Source organism: Pan troglodytes, chromosome 16 (genome assembly GCF_028858775.2).
Source record: "Pan troglodytes isolate AG18354 chromosome 16, NHGRI_mPanTro3-v2.0_pri, whole genome shotgun sequence".
Lineage (NCBI taxonomy): Eukaryota > Metazoa > Chordata > Mammalia > Primates > Hominidae > Pan > Pan troglodytes.
The window spans coordinates 34,373,067-34,387,173 of NC_072414.2; the positions used below are offsets into that span (position 1 = coordinate 34,373,067).

At 51.1% G+C, this 14,107-nt stretch overlaps 1 protein-coding gene across 27 annotated transcripts in view; it reads left to right on the plus strand.

The window, feature by feature from the left end:
* The window catches only part of LOC453361 (calpain-3), a 144,474-nt gene extending 130,828 nt beyond the window's left edge, over positions 1-13,646 (plus strand). For 11 of the 27 annotated variants that reach the window (XM_063794793.1, XM_063794794.1, XM_063794795.1 and 8 more), the window contains 15 exons: positions 791-951; positions 2,940-3,109; positions 3,423-3,434; positions 4,095-4,303; positions 5,042-5,078; positions 7,234-7,251; positions 9,522-9,635; positions 10,615-10,692; positions 11,099-11,156; positions 11,243-11,307; positions 11,740-11,808; positions 11,900-11,978; positions 12,196-12,312; positions 12,599-12,657; positions 13,052-13,646. In XM_063794793.1, coding sequence (XP_063650863.1) covers positions 791-951; positions 2,940-3,109; positions 3,423-3,434; positions 4,095-4,303; positions 5,042-5,078; positions 7,234-7,251; positions 9,522-9,635; positions 10,615-10,692; positions 11,099-11,156; positions 11,243-11,307; positions 11,740-11,808; positions 11,900-11,978; positions 12,196-12,312; positions 12,599-12,657; positions 13,052-13,078 — 1,273 coding nt within the window. In that variant the 3' untranslated portion in view covers positions 13,079-13,646. Of the gene's footprint in view, positions 1-790; positions 952-2,939; positions 3,110-3,422; positions 3,860-4,094; positions 4,304-5,041; positions 5,079-6,068; positions 6,261-7,233; positions 8,311-9,521; positions 9,636-10,614; positions 10,693-11,098; positions 11,157-11,242; positions 11,308-11,739; positions 11,809-11,899; positions 11,979-12,195; positions 12,313-12,598; positions 12,658-13,051 lie in introns of those variants that run through there. The other 16 variants (XM_016928013.4, XM_016928023.4, XM_016928016.4 and 13 more) reach the window with 14 other exon arrangements.
* The last annotated feature ends 461 nt before the right edge of the window (positions 13,647-14,107 follow it).

A 14,107-nucleotide genomic window follows, 5' to 3' on the forward strand; every position in this document is an offset into this window, starting at 1 on the left:
TATGTGTGTGTGTATATACACACACACTATACTATAAATTCTTGTTTAGCTATGTTTGTCTTACTGTGCTATTGAGCATTAGAGCTTTTTTTTTTTTTTTTGAGACAGAGTCTCACTTTGTCGCCCAGGCTGGCATACAATGGCGCAATATCGGCTCACTGCAACCTCCGCCTCCTGGGTGCAAGTGATTCTCCTGCCTCAGCCTCCCAAGTAACTAGGATTACAAGTGCCCACCATAACGCTCAGCTAATTTTTGTATTTTCAGTAGAGATGGGGTTTCACCATGTTGGCCAGGCTGTTCTCAAACTCCTAGCCTCAGGTGATCCACCTGCCTCAGCCTCCCAAAGTGCTGGGATTACAGGCATGAGCCACAGCACCCTGGTGAGCACTAGAGCTTATTTCTTCTATCTAACTGTATTTTTGTATCCATTAGCCACCCTCTTTTCATCCTCCCCTCTCCTTCCCTTCCCACCCTCTGGTAACCACTGTCTGCTCTCTACTTCCATGACATATGCTTTGTTTTAGCTCTCACATATGAGTGAGAGCATGCGACATTTATCTTTCTGGCCCTGGCGCATTTTTGAATCATTGTTAGAAAAGATGATGGTTTGGAGTAGATACATCAGAAGTGACAGCGTTTGCCCTAAAAAGGAAAGACAGGCTCCTCTGGGACCCTGACCAAGTTCCTGTGAACTATTTTATTATTGTGCTGTGTTAGTCCTGGGGTCTTCCGTTCCCAGCCCTCCTCACCTGTTCCCATATGGGTCTCTCTCTCCTTCCAACCTCTCAGGATGTCCTATGAGGATTTCATCTACCATTTCACAAAGTTGGAGATCTGCAACCTCACGGCCGATGCTCTGCAGTCTGACAAGCTTCAGACCTGGACAGTGTCTGTGAACGAGGGCCGCTGGGTACGGGGTTGCTCTGCCGGAGGCTGCCGCAACTTCCCAGGTGGGAGATGCTCTTGATGGGGGGAGGGTCTAAGCCGAACAAGTTCCAGGCAGAAGAAGCCTAACTAGTGCTTATTAAGTCTCTCTGTTCCAGACGTCCACTATCTTATTAAACCTTCCCTGTTTTACTGAGAAGGAAACCACCATGCTGAGAAGTTTGCAATAGGGAGCTGGTAGCGACTTTGAAGCAGGAAACTGTGGGAACAATGCAGATGCTGCTTGACTTACGATGAGGTTATGTCCAGATAAGCCCATCCATCTTTGAAAATACCCTAAGTGAAAAGCGCATTTAATATGCCTAACCCACCAAACATCATAGCTTAGCCTGGCCTACCTTAAACATGCTCGGAACACTGACCTTAGCCTAAAGTTGGGCAAAATCACTTAACTCAAAGCCTATTTTACAAGAAAGTGTTGAATATCTCATGTAACTTACTTAATACTGTACTAAAAGTGAAAAACAGAATGGTTGTACGGGTACTCGAAATCCAGTTTCTACTGAATGTGCATCTCTTTCACATTGTAAAGTTAAAAAATTGTAGCCGAACCATCCTAAGTCAGGGACTGTGAGTACTATGTCAGTAACAGTAAGGGCAGTATTGGAGAACCAAGTTAGCAGCTGCTGCAATAGTTCAAGTCAGAGATGATGAAAAGCTAGACCAAGTCAGTAGCAGCAGAGATGGAGGGGAGAGAGCAGATTTAGGGAGAGCATATTGGGTGATGTAGGGAAGGAAGAAGAATGATGTAAAGATTCCCAGTTGGGGACCTGACAACATTGCAACATAAGACACACAAGAAGATCGGGTGGGTGGCTCATGCCTATAATCCCAGCACTTTGGGAGGCAGAGCCAGGAGGATCACTTGAGCCCAGGAGTTCAAGACCAGCACAGGCAACATAGTGACACCTCATCGTTACAAAAAATAAAAAAAAAATGAGGTGTGAGGATTGCTTGAGCTCAGGAGGTTGAGGCTACAATAAACTATGATCATGCCACTGCACTCCTGCCTGGGTGACAGAGTGAGACCCTGCCTCAAAAAAAAAAGACACACAAGATAAAAATATCAGGGTGTTGTTTGTTTTTGGTGGAGTTAATTGTGGGGTTATAGGGAAAGGAATTTAGCTTGGGACATGGAAAGTTTGAGGTTCCTGTAGAGTGTCCCAGTGAAGATTTGTAATAGAGCATCGGATGCGCATATTAGATGGCACTTGGTGATATGATAAGAACTCAAAAAATATTTGAGGAATAAAGGAAAGAAGAGGCCAGACGTGGTGGCTTATGCCTGTAATCCCAGCACTTTGGGAGGCTGAGGCAGGCGGATCACTTGTGGTCAGGAGTTCAAGACCAGCTTGGCTAACATGGTGAAAACCCATCTCTACTAAAAATACAAAAATTAACCGGGGATGGTGGTGGGTGCCTGTAATCCCAGCTACTTGGGAGGCTCAGTCAGAAGAATCGCTTGAACCCAGGAGGCGGAGGCTGCAGTGAGCTGAGATCGCGCCACTGCACTCTAGCCTGGGCAACAGAGCCAGACTCCGTCTCAAAAAAAAAAAAAAAGTGAGAGAGATTGAGGCTGGGATATATGGCTCAGGCATCATGCGCGTGTAGGGGGCAGTTAAAAAGCAGAAGTAAGAAAGATTGCCTAGGGAGGCAGGAAGGGTGAGGTGAGAGGAGAAGAGGCCCAGGACCAGATTCTAGTCACCAACAGCGTTTAAGGGGCAGGTAAGGAAAACAAAACCATCAGCAAAGACTGAGAATGAAAGCCCAGAGAGGAAGGAAAAGCCACACATCCAATCAGTACAGCTCCATCTGAATAAAGGTAGCGCCCCCCTCCCCCAAATCATTAGACAAATGCCTGAATCGTGTTTTCTGTTGATATTTCCTAAGCACCTAGATGTAGGGAATAGAAATAAATGGCTCCCTCTGTCTCATCCCCTTCCTGCCCTCTGAGAGGCAGCTATGAATGCGTGCTTCCTTTCTGGGGGTGCAGATACTTTCTGGACCAACCCTCAGTACCGTCTGAAGCTCCTGGAGGAGGACGATGACCCTGATGACTCGGAGGTGATTTGCAGCTTCCTGGTGGCCCTGATGCAGAAGAACCGGCGGAAGGACCGGAAGCTAGGGGCCAGTCTCTTCACCATTGGCTTCGCCATCTACGAGGTGTGCAGTCCTGATTGGCTTCAGCCCAGGAAACATACTTTCCCAGCGAGGAAGCTTCCAGGGGCTTCTAGAGGGGCCCTCTGGCTTCCTCAACACCCAGTGACCCACAGAGCTCCTGGTATCAGGACCACTTGTGTTTGTAACAAGCAAAAAATACCAGGGGGGGCATTAGAGAGGCAGTGGAGCGGGCCTGGCAGAACAGGTGCCTGGGGGTCAGGCTTCCGCATGCGGGCTGCAGTTGCTGGCATTGCCTTCCGCAGGCTCCTCATCCTCATTCATACCTGAAGCATCTTCCTTTCTGTTTCTTCTCAAGGTTCCCAAAGAGGTATAGCAGCAGCAGCGGCCAGCAGTTGTGTGCAGCACTACCCAGGGGGCCCCGAGTCTGTCTGTGGCTCGTCGAGAAGCTTCCTGGTTGGGTTTGTGGGCAGGACTGTGATAGGAGAGGGCCTTGCCTGTGTTATTTCCACTGCAGAGCAGGTGCCTCAGGGCATTGCATGACCCATGACTACCACCCCCAGGATGTGCACTTTCTCCCTCGCACCAGACACTCTGCACGTCACACACACGCCTTTGCACACTCACCCTCCTCCACGCTTACAGCCACACACACAGTCACACAGACGCGTTCTGAGGGTGGCTGCCCGCTTGGGATGGAGGAATCACTTCCCTCAGAACCCAGCCAAGTCCTCTAGGCCTCCTTGGGGGTCCTTCCAGCCTGAGGGGCTTCGGAGCTGAGGAGCAGCTGTTCTGGTAAGTGTCCCTGAGTGTGGGGATGACACATTTGCCATTCACTCTGAATCACAACAGAAAAGGAAGAGGAAGTGAGGTAGGGAGGCTATTTAAGCCTTGGGAGTCGGAAGTAGGGAGGTTGAAACTGTGACATGGGTGACTAGGGAGTTGGGAAGGGACCCTTGGAGGCGGCTGTGGCAGGACAGGACGTCCCTCCCGAGGGGCTCATGTGCCCTGGGCTCTCCCTGTCTCTCAGATGCATGGGAACAAGCAGCACCTGCAGAAGGACTTCTTCCTGTACAACGCCTCCAAGGCCAGGAGCAAAACCTACATCAACATGCGGGAGGTGTCCCAGCGCTTCCGCCTGCCTCCCAGCGAGTACGTCATCGTGCCCTCCACCTACGAGCCCCACCAGGAGGGGGAATTCATCCTCCGGGTCTTCTCTGAAAAGAGGAACCTCTCCGAGTGAGTGCTGGCCCAGCTTTCCCACCTGTTTCTAAAAGCTCACATGGCCCACTCCAGAGGTTGAAGGCATGAGGCAGCTAGACACGTCTCCTCCAGGGTCCTTCTGCTGCTCCTGAGCCACTGGCCACATTACCCCCATTCATTCATTCATCCATTCTGCGATATTTATTGAGCACCTACTATGTTCCAGGCACTCTCCTAGGCACTAAGGATAGAGTAGTGAAGTAAACAGAAAGAAATCCCTGCCTTCATGGAGCTTAATATTCTAACATGAGACAATAATGGATAGGAAAAACATATGTAGCATGTTAGATTTGGAGAGGCGATATGGAGCAAAAATAAAGTAGGGAAGAGGGATAGGAGGTGTTGGGGATGCTTGAAATTTTAGGTTAGCATGGCCAGGAAAGCCACATCCTGTCCCTGGCCACCACAGACGAGCTCATAGCCCCTGCCACTCTGATCTCTGTCCTTGGAAGATGCACCAGGTCCATGGGTAGGTGGCTGGGTCATGCCTTTGTGGGGCTCTGAGCAATACTAACAAGAACCTGCGTGCCTGGGCTTGGCTGTCGGGGATGGTGCTGACATGGGGCTGGTTCCTGGGGTTGGGGTGTTCCAGGGGTTCTCTAGAGGCTGGTTCTGGCTTGGCTGCCAGGAAGCCGTGCACCAGAGCAAACCCTCCACGGGCCTCCTGCTTGCTTCTGGTGACACTGAGATCCCACATGTCTGTATTCCTCACAGGGAAGTTGAAAATACCATCTCCGTGGATCGGCCAGTGGTGAGTGGTTTAGATCTTCTGTGCGAAAAGTCCAGAGGGTCCCCTTCCCTGACCATGCAGGGGACAGATGGTACAGGGGAGAATGGGCACTGGCAGAGGGAATGGGAGTCTGGGCTGTGCTGAGCAGTCCCTCCTTGGCACTGCAAATCCTACTTTGGCATGGCCAGAAGTAATCGGCCTTATGCACCGGGGGCCATTGAGGCAGTTCAGGGGCTGGGAAATATGGAAGAGGGTCCTGGAAAGGAGAAGCAATTTGAACAATCAGAGGGAGGGAACAAGGCCACAGGAAGGGATGACAAGAGCCGCAGCGAACACTGGATTCTGAGACTGGATAACATTGGATTTCACACATAGAGAAAAGAAAGTAAGCTGGTGCTGGACCTGGTGTTGACACTTGGATCCTCCACTTACCAGCGGGGTGACCTGGACAATTTCTGTAATCCCTCTCACTCAGTTTCCTACTCAGTAAAATGGGGATGATAATGTGCCTTGCAAGGCTTTTGTGAGGCTTCATCAATGAGGTGATGTATGTGAAGTGTCTGGCACAGCATGGGCACTCAAACAGAGGTGCTTTTTCACACTTTACACCTTACAAGGTACTTTTCACATGTGTCATCGCGATACTTGCAAGGTTTCTGAGAGGTAGATGGGGTTATAATCCCTGGTGTTCAAGAAAGGAAGCAGAGGCTCAATGGGGTTGAATGACTTCTCTGAGTTCACAGAGCTCAGTAAGTGGCAGGGTTGGAACTCACATTCAGACTCTCTGACTCCAGACTTAGGTTTTTCCGCACCTCCACGCTGAGGCCAGCCCCAGGCAGTGAGAAGCCCAAAGTCCGAAGCACAGAGTGCTGTGTGTTGGGCTCTGTGTGTTGAGGAGTCTTGTGACTGCCTTGGGGCTTTGGGCTGTAGTCAGCTGACAGTCCTTTGTGCTCTGTGGGGATGACGTAGGCCAATGAGAGGACAAATGCCCCTCTGAACTGTCTTCTGGGCAGTGACAGTCATGGTCATAATCCTGACCCTGAGCCAGTGCCAGGTCTCCAAGTGCCTTCTGAATGACCACAGGCGATTGGTTTTAGTGGTAGGTGTGTGGGGATCTGTTCTGGTCATCTGGATGCTGGTCATCGGTGTGCAGTATTGATCAGGACCTGCAAACCCAAAAGTTTATGGGAGCTGGCACGTCACGTGAGTAGAGCAGGCAGGTGCAGGGGTTTTGATGTCCCTGCACTGACACGGTTGTCTGCAGTTCTCAACTGACATTTGGCTCCAGTGTCGAGGGTCAACAGGAATGTTGGGGCGTGGGGCAATCTGGAAGACACAGGGAGCAGGGCCCTTGGCTCAGCTGATAGTTGCCGCAGGGATTACAGGCCCAGGGCAGCCTGCCACAGCTGGGGCTTTTACCAAAGAAAATCTCCCTATGTTAAATGCTTGCTCAAAAATTTTTTAAAAATATTCTCTAAGTCAAAATCCATTGTCAGGTCAGTTTGAGAGAGCCATGTTTTTGGTGTTTTAGTAACCAATTTCATTTTTTATTATTTATTTATTTGTCTGTTTATTTTTGAGACGGAATTTCGCTCTTGGCACCCAGGCTGGAGTGCAATGGCATGATCTCAGCTCACTGCAACCTCCGCCTCCCGGGTTCAAGCAATTCTCCTGCCTCAGCCTCCTGAGTAGCTGAGATTACAGGTGCCCACCATCACGCCTGGATAATTTTTGTATTTTTTAGTCGAGATGGGGTTTCACCATGTTGGCCAGGATAGTCCTGAACTACTGACCTCAGATAATCCGCCCACCTCAGCCTCCCAAAGTGCTGGGATTACAGGCATGAGCCAGCACGCCCGGCCACCAATTTCATTTTTTAAAAAAGGAAGAAAGAAAACCTTAGCCAGAAGATCTTTTTCCTTGCCATATGCAGTAAGAGTAGATTATAAAAACAAAGTCAGAGCAGTCACTGGTGTCTGGGCATGGAGGAGAAAGAAGAATTCTCTTCTCCCTTCACCCTCCATGCCCCTTTTTGGCTCCATGTGATTCAGATTTCTGGACCCTGGAGCCCCACCCCAAGCTAAAGACCAGGATACAGGGAAGCCAAAAGCCACTGGCGGTTCTGAGAACTTACTTTTCACTTATTCTGCATTTACTGTTTCCTTTTCTTACGCAGAAAAAGAAAAAAACCAAGGTAGGTGTGTGGGTAGAGAGCATGAAGTGTGTGTACTCATGCATATGTGTGTATGTGCATGCGTGTGAAGTGTGCATGTGTGAGCTCATATGCATCCATGCACCAGACTTGCCTCTTCCTCCCCCTCCTTCCCTGAGCTTCTGCTGGGGCCGAGCGTGCAGTAATGACAACTACAATATGCTGGGGGAAGGCTACGTGCCAAGCACTCTTTTAGGTGCTTTCCATGATTAATTCCTTCCTCACAACAGTCCTATGAGATTAGTACTATAACTATCCCCATTTTCAGAGGGAGAAAAGGTACAGACTTGACTAACTTGCCCAAGGCCACACAGCTAGGGAGGGGCAGAGCCAGTACTTAGAGCCAGGCAGTGTGGGTCCAGAGTCCGTGTCCTGAACCACAAGAGGCCATCATACACCATCAGATTTGGTGCTAGCATTTCTGGTGGTGCCTGGTGGTGATGGATCCATCACAGGGGTCCTCCAGGTACTGGTGCTGGCCCAGACCAGAGCTGACACTCATCAGGCACTACCACATTCCAGGCACTGTGCTTGGGGTCAATCCCTCTCTTTCCCCCCCGCCAATTATAACAGTATCTACAAAGTAGGTGCTGTTATTTTTCCCCTTTCACAGGTGAGATAGACTCAAAGAAGTGAACTTGCCCAAGGAACAGAACTAATGAGTGGGGAAAATGGAACTGGAAACCATGTCTGTTTACTCCAAAACCTGTGTTTCTTGCCCTCTTTCTCTGGTGCCAGCCCCTACACTTCAAGGCCTGTGTTGTCCAGACCCACACTCGGGCCTGCCAGTGTGTGCCTGGCAGGGATGCTCCATGGCCACACCATATCCATCCTACACATCCCCCCTCAGACTGTGACCTCCATTTGCTCTGGGATCCCCACAAGCTTCAGCTGCTTGAGCAAGACACTGCTTAGAAGGCAGAGCAAGCCAAGGCCTCTGGGGCCTGCTGGGAGCCAAAGCTGGGGAGCCGTTTCCACGGGTCTATCTGCTTGAGCTGTCCTAGATGAGCAGCATGGAAGGGCAGTGGTGCCTGAGTCCAGGTGGGCTACTTTTCTGCTCCGAGAGGCTCTGCCTGCCCAGTTGTTCTCTGCATTGCAGCCTCAATCCCCACAGCCTTGCCTTCCCCCGGCTTTCCCTACAGGTGCACCGCATCCACAGTGTTGGCACCATGCAGCAGCCGCTCTCCGTCCTTTTCATATCCTTGTCACTTGCACGAGCATGTCTTGAAAATATTCCTTGTTTGTGTAGCATCTTAAATGTTTTTGCAGTATGATTTTGCATTCAGTATCTCATTTGATCCCCACAAGAGCCCTATGAAGAGGGAAAGCAGATTTTACCATTAAAGGATGAGTAAACTGAGGCCAGAGAGGATATTTCTTTTTTTTTTGAGACAGAGTCTCACTCTGTCACCCAGGCTGGAGTGCAGTGGCTTGATCTTGGCTCACTGCAAGCTCCGCCTCCCATGTTCACACCATTTTCCTGCCTCAGCCTCCCAAGTAGCTGGGACTACAGGCACCCACCACCACGCCCAGCTAATTTTTTTGTATCTTTAGCAGAGATGGGGTTTCACCCAGTTAGCCAGGATGGTCTCGATCTCCTGACCTTGTGATCTGCCTGCCTCGGCCTCCTAAAGTGCTGGGATTACAGGCGTGAGCCACCGTGCCCGGCCAGAGAGGATATTTCTTATATGAGGGGCAGGGCTGGGATTCCAGCCCAGTGTTCTGATGGCTCACCCACTGACCATGCCACTAATCCGTGTCCTTTTTCAAGCTATACTTTGCAGGGTTGTAGAGGTTCCTTTGAGGTGCCTCAGTAGCTGCCATGGTGATGTGGGGTGCTGAGGGCAAAGAGCTCTGTTCTCATTAATCAGAGAAGCTTGTGTTTTTATATACACCATGTTTCTGCAGCAAATTTAATTTGAACAGTGTTCCCATCTGGAAAAAAAAAAGTCTACAAAATACTTGACAATCACTGCACTAGATCATGCTGCTTTTAGCATTCTTAGCATTTCACATGCTGAGCTCTCAATACTCTACCATGAGGAGGGATGGAGTGGGTATGAAAAGATAAAGAACTGAAGTCACACGGCTTGTCAGTGGCAGAGATAGAGCTTGAACCGTGGTTGAAGAGCTCCCGCCTATTCCTTTCCTCTTCTCACTGGATAAAGCTGCTCCAAGAGAGGTGCTGCCTCAGTGTGCCTGTTCAGACTGTAATCCTCCCTTCCTTCCTGCCTCCTCCCTCCTCTCTCCAGCCCATCATCTTCGTTTCAGACAGAGCAAACAGCAACAAGGAGCTGGGTGTGGACCAGGAGTCAGAGGAGGGCAAAGGCAAAACAAGCCCTGATAAGCAAAAGCAGTCCCCACAGGTGTCTGGGCATGTGGCATGGGTGGGGTGGCCAGCACGCTACAGGGGCTTCCTATGCGCTTGGGATACACAGGGGCTGGAGGCTTCCCAGGAGTTTGTCTTGAACATCTGGAGGTTTGAATTTGTCCCACTGACCTTTTCTTTCGCAAGTTCCCCTGAAATTTGGGCTGCTGCTTGGGTGAATATCCCAGGATGGGGGTTCCATTCTAGGAGTGGACTGGCAGGCTGAGCCTCCCATGGAGCTGATCCAGCCAGGATACAGAGAAGGGGAGGCAAAGACTGAGACAGAACCAGCTTGAGAGCGGAGGCGCAACTCTTGTCTCCTGGTGGCCTTGAGCATTTCACAATAGGGGGATAAAGGATAGGAGCAGAAAAGTGGGGCTGACATCAGAAATGGGGTCCTCTAGAGCTCACGGGAGGGTGTTAGATTGGAGTGGGAGCTTAGTAGAGGTGAGCCTTAGAGGCAGAAGTCTCCAGACCAATCCAGGGCCCCTCTTCTATCCGGGGGAACCTCTTCTATCCAGGGCCCCTCTTCTGTCTGGGAGCCCCTCTTCTATCCGGGGCCTCATGCAGTGGGGCCTAGGGGAGGTTCTCTGAGGACTTGGCCTTGATGACAGGGTGGCTGGAGGAATCAGAACGGTCAGACCTTCTTTGACCTGCGGGCACCTTTAGTTGGAATGGTCAGGCCTGGGATGGTGGAGGGGGCTCTTGCAGGTGGGGACTGGGGTGGCGGGGAGGAGGCTGTATGGCCGCCATATCTCCTTTGGCTGGGGGCGTCAGGGCTGGAGAGGTGTGAAGAGTCCCTGAGGCCTCGATGCATCTCACTCCAGCTCACCAGGTCTGCATTTGCCCCTGTCCCCAGCTCCTGCTGCCACCTCCGGCCGTTTTAGGCACTTGGCTCCCTTGGCCCAGAGGAGCTTGCCTCACAGGCCTGTGCACCTCTGACCCCTGTGAACCAGTTTTCCTTTGTGCCTCCACAGCCACAACCTGGCAGCTCTGACCAGGAAAGTGAGGAACAGCAACAATTCCGGAACATTTTCAAGCAGATAGCAGGAGATGTGAGTACCTCCAAGCCCAGGACGCCCACAGGTGCTTCCTTCTCTCCTGGATTAACTGCTCAGATTACCAATTATTTCGTTATTGTTTGGTAGAGGTCACTTTGGACTTCGGTGGAGCCAGGGGATGTGTGCGTAGCACACAAATCCACAAGCCCTTGAGTTTTGGACTGCCACGTCTGCTGGGGGGCTCAGAGGCCTTTTTGCTCTGAGCTGCCCACGGTGGTCCTGATAGCTGAGGTGCAGTATCTGGCCCCCTGTCTTCCTCAGAAAAGCCCCAGCTTCCCATGACATAATAGCACCGACAGGGATTTTACAAACATGGCCAGGTGGAATTTGTTTTGCAAAGTGTCTGCGCCAGGAGCTGCTGTACTCCTGAACCATGACCCTCCTCTCCCTTCCTCCTCAGGACATGGAGATCTGTGCAGATGAGCTCAAGAAGGTCCTTAACACAGTCGTGAACAAACGTGAGTTGCTCAAACCAGATGGGGGTGGGGTGGGTGGGGAGTCCCGTTGTCTCAAAGCAGCTCCTCACTCTTCTCCATCCCCCCAGACAAGGACCTGAAGACACACGGGTTCACACTGGAGTCCTGCCGTAGCATGATTGCGCTCATGGATGTATCCTTCCTGCCGCCCCTTCCCGACCCTCTGTCATCAGCCCACGGGGGCCAAGGCAACATACAGGGTGCCCAGTCAGGCAAAGGGCTCTAATTTGTGCCCAGGGAAACTTAAGGAGACCCTGATTCAGAACATCTTGGATACTCCTCTGAAAGGGGTTGTTAGAGGCGGAAGGGGAGGATGTTGGGTTGTAACTGCCCTAACCCCTGTGCTTCTCTCAGGCCTGGGATCCTGCCCAAGCAAAAGTGGTCCTTAGGAGAGCGGCTCCTGGGTTACAGAGTAGGCGCAATCTCTGACTGGTGGTGGAGTGGAGGGGAGGGTTAAATACTACAACAGGGCAGTGGGTAGGACAGCCCGGAGTCTCCTAGACCCTCCCTCCAAATCCAGGGGGATTTTGCTGTGTGCTGTGTAGCCCTGACCTCCCTCCTCCAGACAGATGGCTCTGGAAAGCTCAACCTGCAGGAGTTCCACCACCTCTGGAACAAGATTAAGGCCTGGCAGGTGGGAAGAGAAAATGAAGTGTGGGAGTCAAGAATGGGGTTGATTTGGAGATTCAGTGTGTGACCTCCATCCTCAAATTTTCTATTGCCAGAAAATTTTCAAACATTATGACACAGACCAGTCCGGCACCATCAACAGCTACGAGATGCGAAATGCAGTCAACGACGCAGGTGCTGAGAAGGAAGGGGTGGCAGGGATGTGGACCCAAGACGGTGGGAGCAGGAATGGGAGGGGACTAGGCTACTAGGGCCCCACTAGAGAAAGGAGAGGGAAAGGGCTTCTCACTTTCCCTTCCCAGGTCACAGAGGGGCCGAGAGGCAGGGAAAATAGAAGGCAGGCCCAAGGCCTCCAGCTCCACGTCCACCTCTAACATGGTCCCCTCCACAGGATTCCACCTCAACAACCAGCTCTATGACATCATTACCATGCGGTACGCAGACAAACACATGAACATCGACTTCGACAGTTTCATCTGCTGCTTCGTTAGGCTGGAGGGCATGTTCAGTAAGTGGGAGAGGGGGGCTGCCCTCTGCTCTCTTGCAGGGGCAGTTGTGGCAACAGGCATCTCACCTGATAATCTCCAGTCTGCTCCATCCAGGCTGAACAAGGGCCAATGACCTCTTTAGGCCCAGAATGGGATGGCAAAGGGAGGGTTACTGGTGATTCTCTGCCTGCAGATCTTTGTGCTGATGAGGGACAGCACTGGGCACATGGTCCTCTGAGGGCAAGTTACAGTAGTAGAGGTGGAGTGCGCCTGTAACTGGCCTCTGGCCTGTGCATTCTTTCACAGGAGCTTTTCATGCATTTGACAAGGATGGAGATGGTATCATCAAGCTCAACGTTCTGGAGGTAAAGCATAGGCACAGCACATTCCCCCTACACATTAAAACTCAAGGTGGAGGGGTCAACGGGGTGGACTGGACCCAGGGTGTGCTCCTCATTTCCACACAGTGGTGGAGGGAAGGGATAGGAACAGAACATGGAGGGAGGCTCAGCAGGCTCCCAGGACACATGCACTTGAGGCCCAAAAGGACCTCTGCTCCCCCAGTCACTTGATGCGGGAAAACATGCACCTTCTTAGGGAAGATCTAGGAGAAAGGAAACAGTAAGCCACTGCTTCTTGGAAAATCTTCTGGGGGTCTGACCTGCTGGGACTGTTCCCTTTCCTCTTGCCCCGTAAGATTCCTAGGGCGGGGGGGTCACTCTTTTCTGATCTACATTCTGATCTTGGGACTTCTTTCAGTGGCTGCAGCTCACCATGTATGCCTGAACCAGGCTGGCCTCATCCAAAGCCATGCAGGATCACTCAGGATTTCAGTTTCACCTTCTATTTCCAAAGCCACTTACCTCAAAGGACCCAGCAGCTACACCCCTACAGGCTTCCAGGCACCTCATCAGTCATGTTCCTCCTCCATTTTACCCCCTACCCATCCTTGATCGGTCATGCCTAGCCTGACCCTTTAGTAAAGCAATGAGGTAGGAAGAACAAACCCTTGTCCCTTTGCCATGTGGAGGAAAGTGCCTGCCTCTGGTCCGAGCCGCCTCGGTTCTGAAGCGAGTGCTCCTGCTTACCTTGCTCTAGGCTGTCTGCAGAAGCACCTGCCGGTGGCACTCAGCACCTCCTTGTGCTAGAGCCCTCCATCACCTTCACGCTGTCCCACCATGGGCCAGGAACCAAACCAGCACTGGGTTCTACCTCGTTATTATTTTAGGAGAGGCCTGCTGTGGGGTAAACTAACTCAGTGGAATAGGGCTGGTTACCTTGGGCTGTCCAACTCATAAGTTTGGCTGCATTTTGAAAAAAGCTGATCTAAATAAAGGCATGTGTATGGCTGGTCCCCTTGTGTTTTGTTGTCTCACATTTAGATATCAGCCATGCATGACTGAATGGCTTCCAATCATATACTCACCTATCACCTACAAGAGAACAATGAAAAACACACACAAAAACAAAATCTTGAATTTTGTAATCATGCCTATTGCTATTTCTTGAGCATAAGAATGGCTCAGATACTTTCCAAGACATAAAAGGAAGGCAGAGGAATAGTTGTTGCTGTAAAAGACATCAAGAATAAATGGTCATGTACAACGGGAGGGGCCGGTTACCTGAATAATGGAGTGGAGATTGAGCTATCCTAGCTCCTCTGCTCACTAACTGACCTGTCGCATGACCGTGGACAAAAGCCTGAACGCAGCTGTTTGTCTGCTAAACTTCTCTGGACCATGGCCTGCGGCATATCTATAGGCATCCTGTGTTTTCCACCCAGTTTCCTTCTTCCTCGCTAAGCCAACGTGGAAA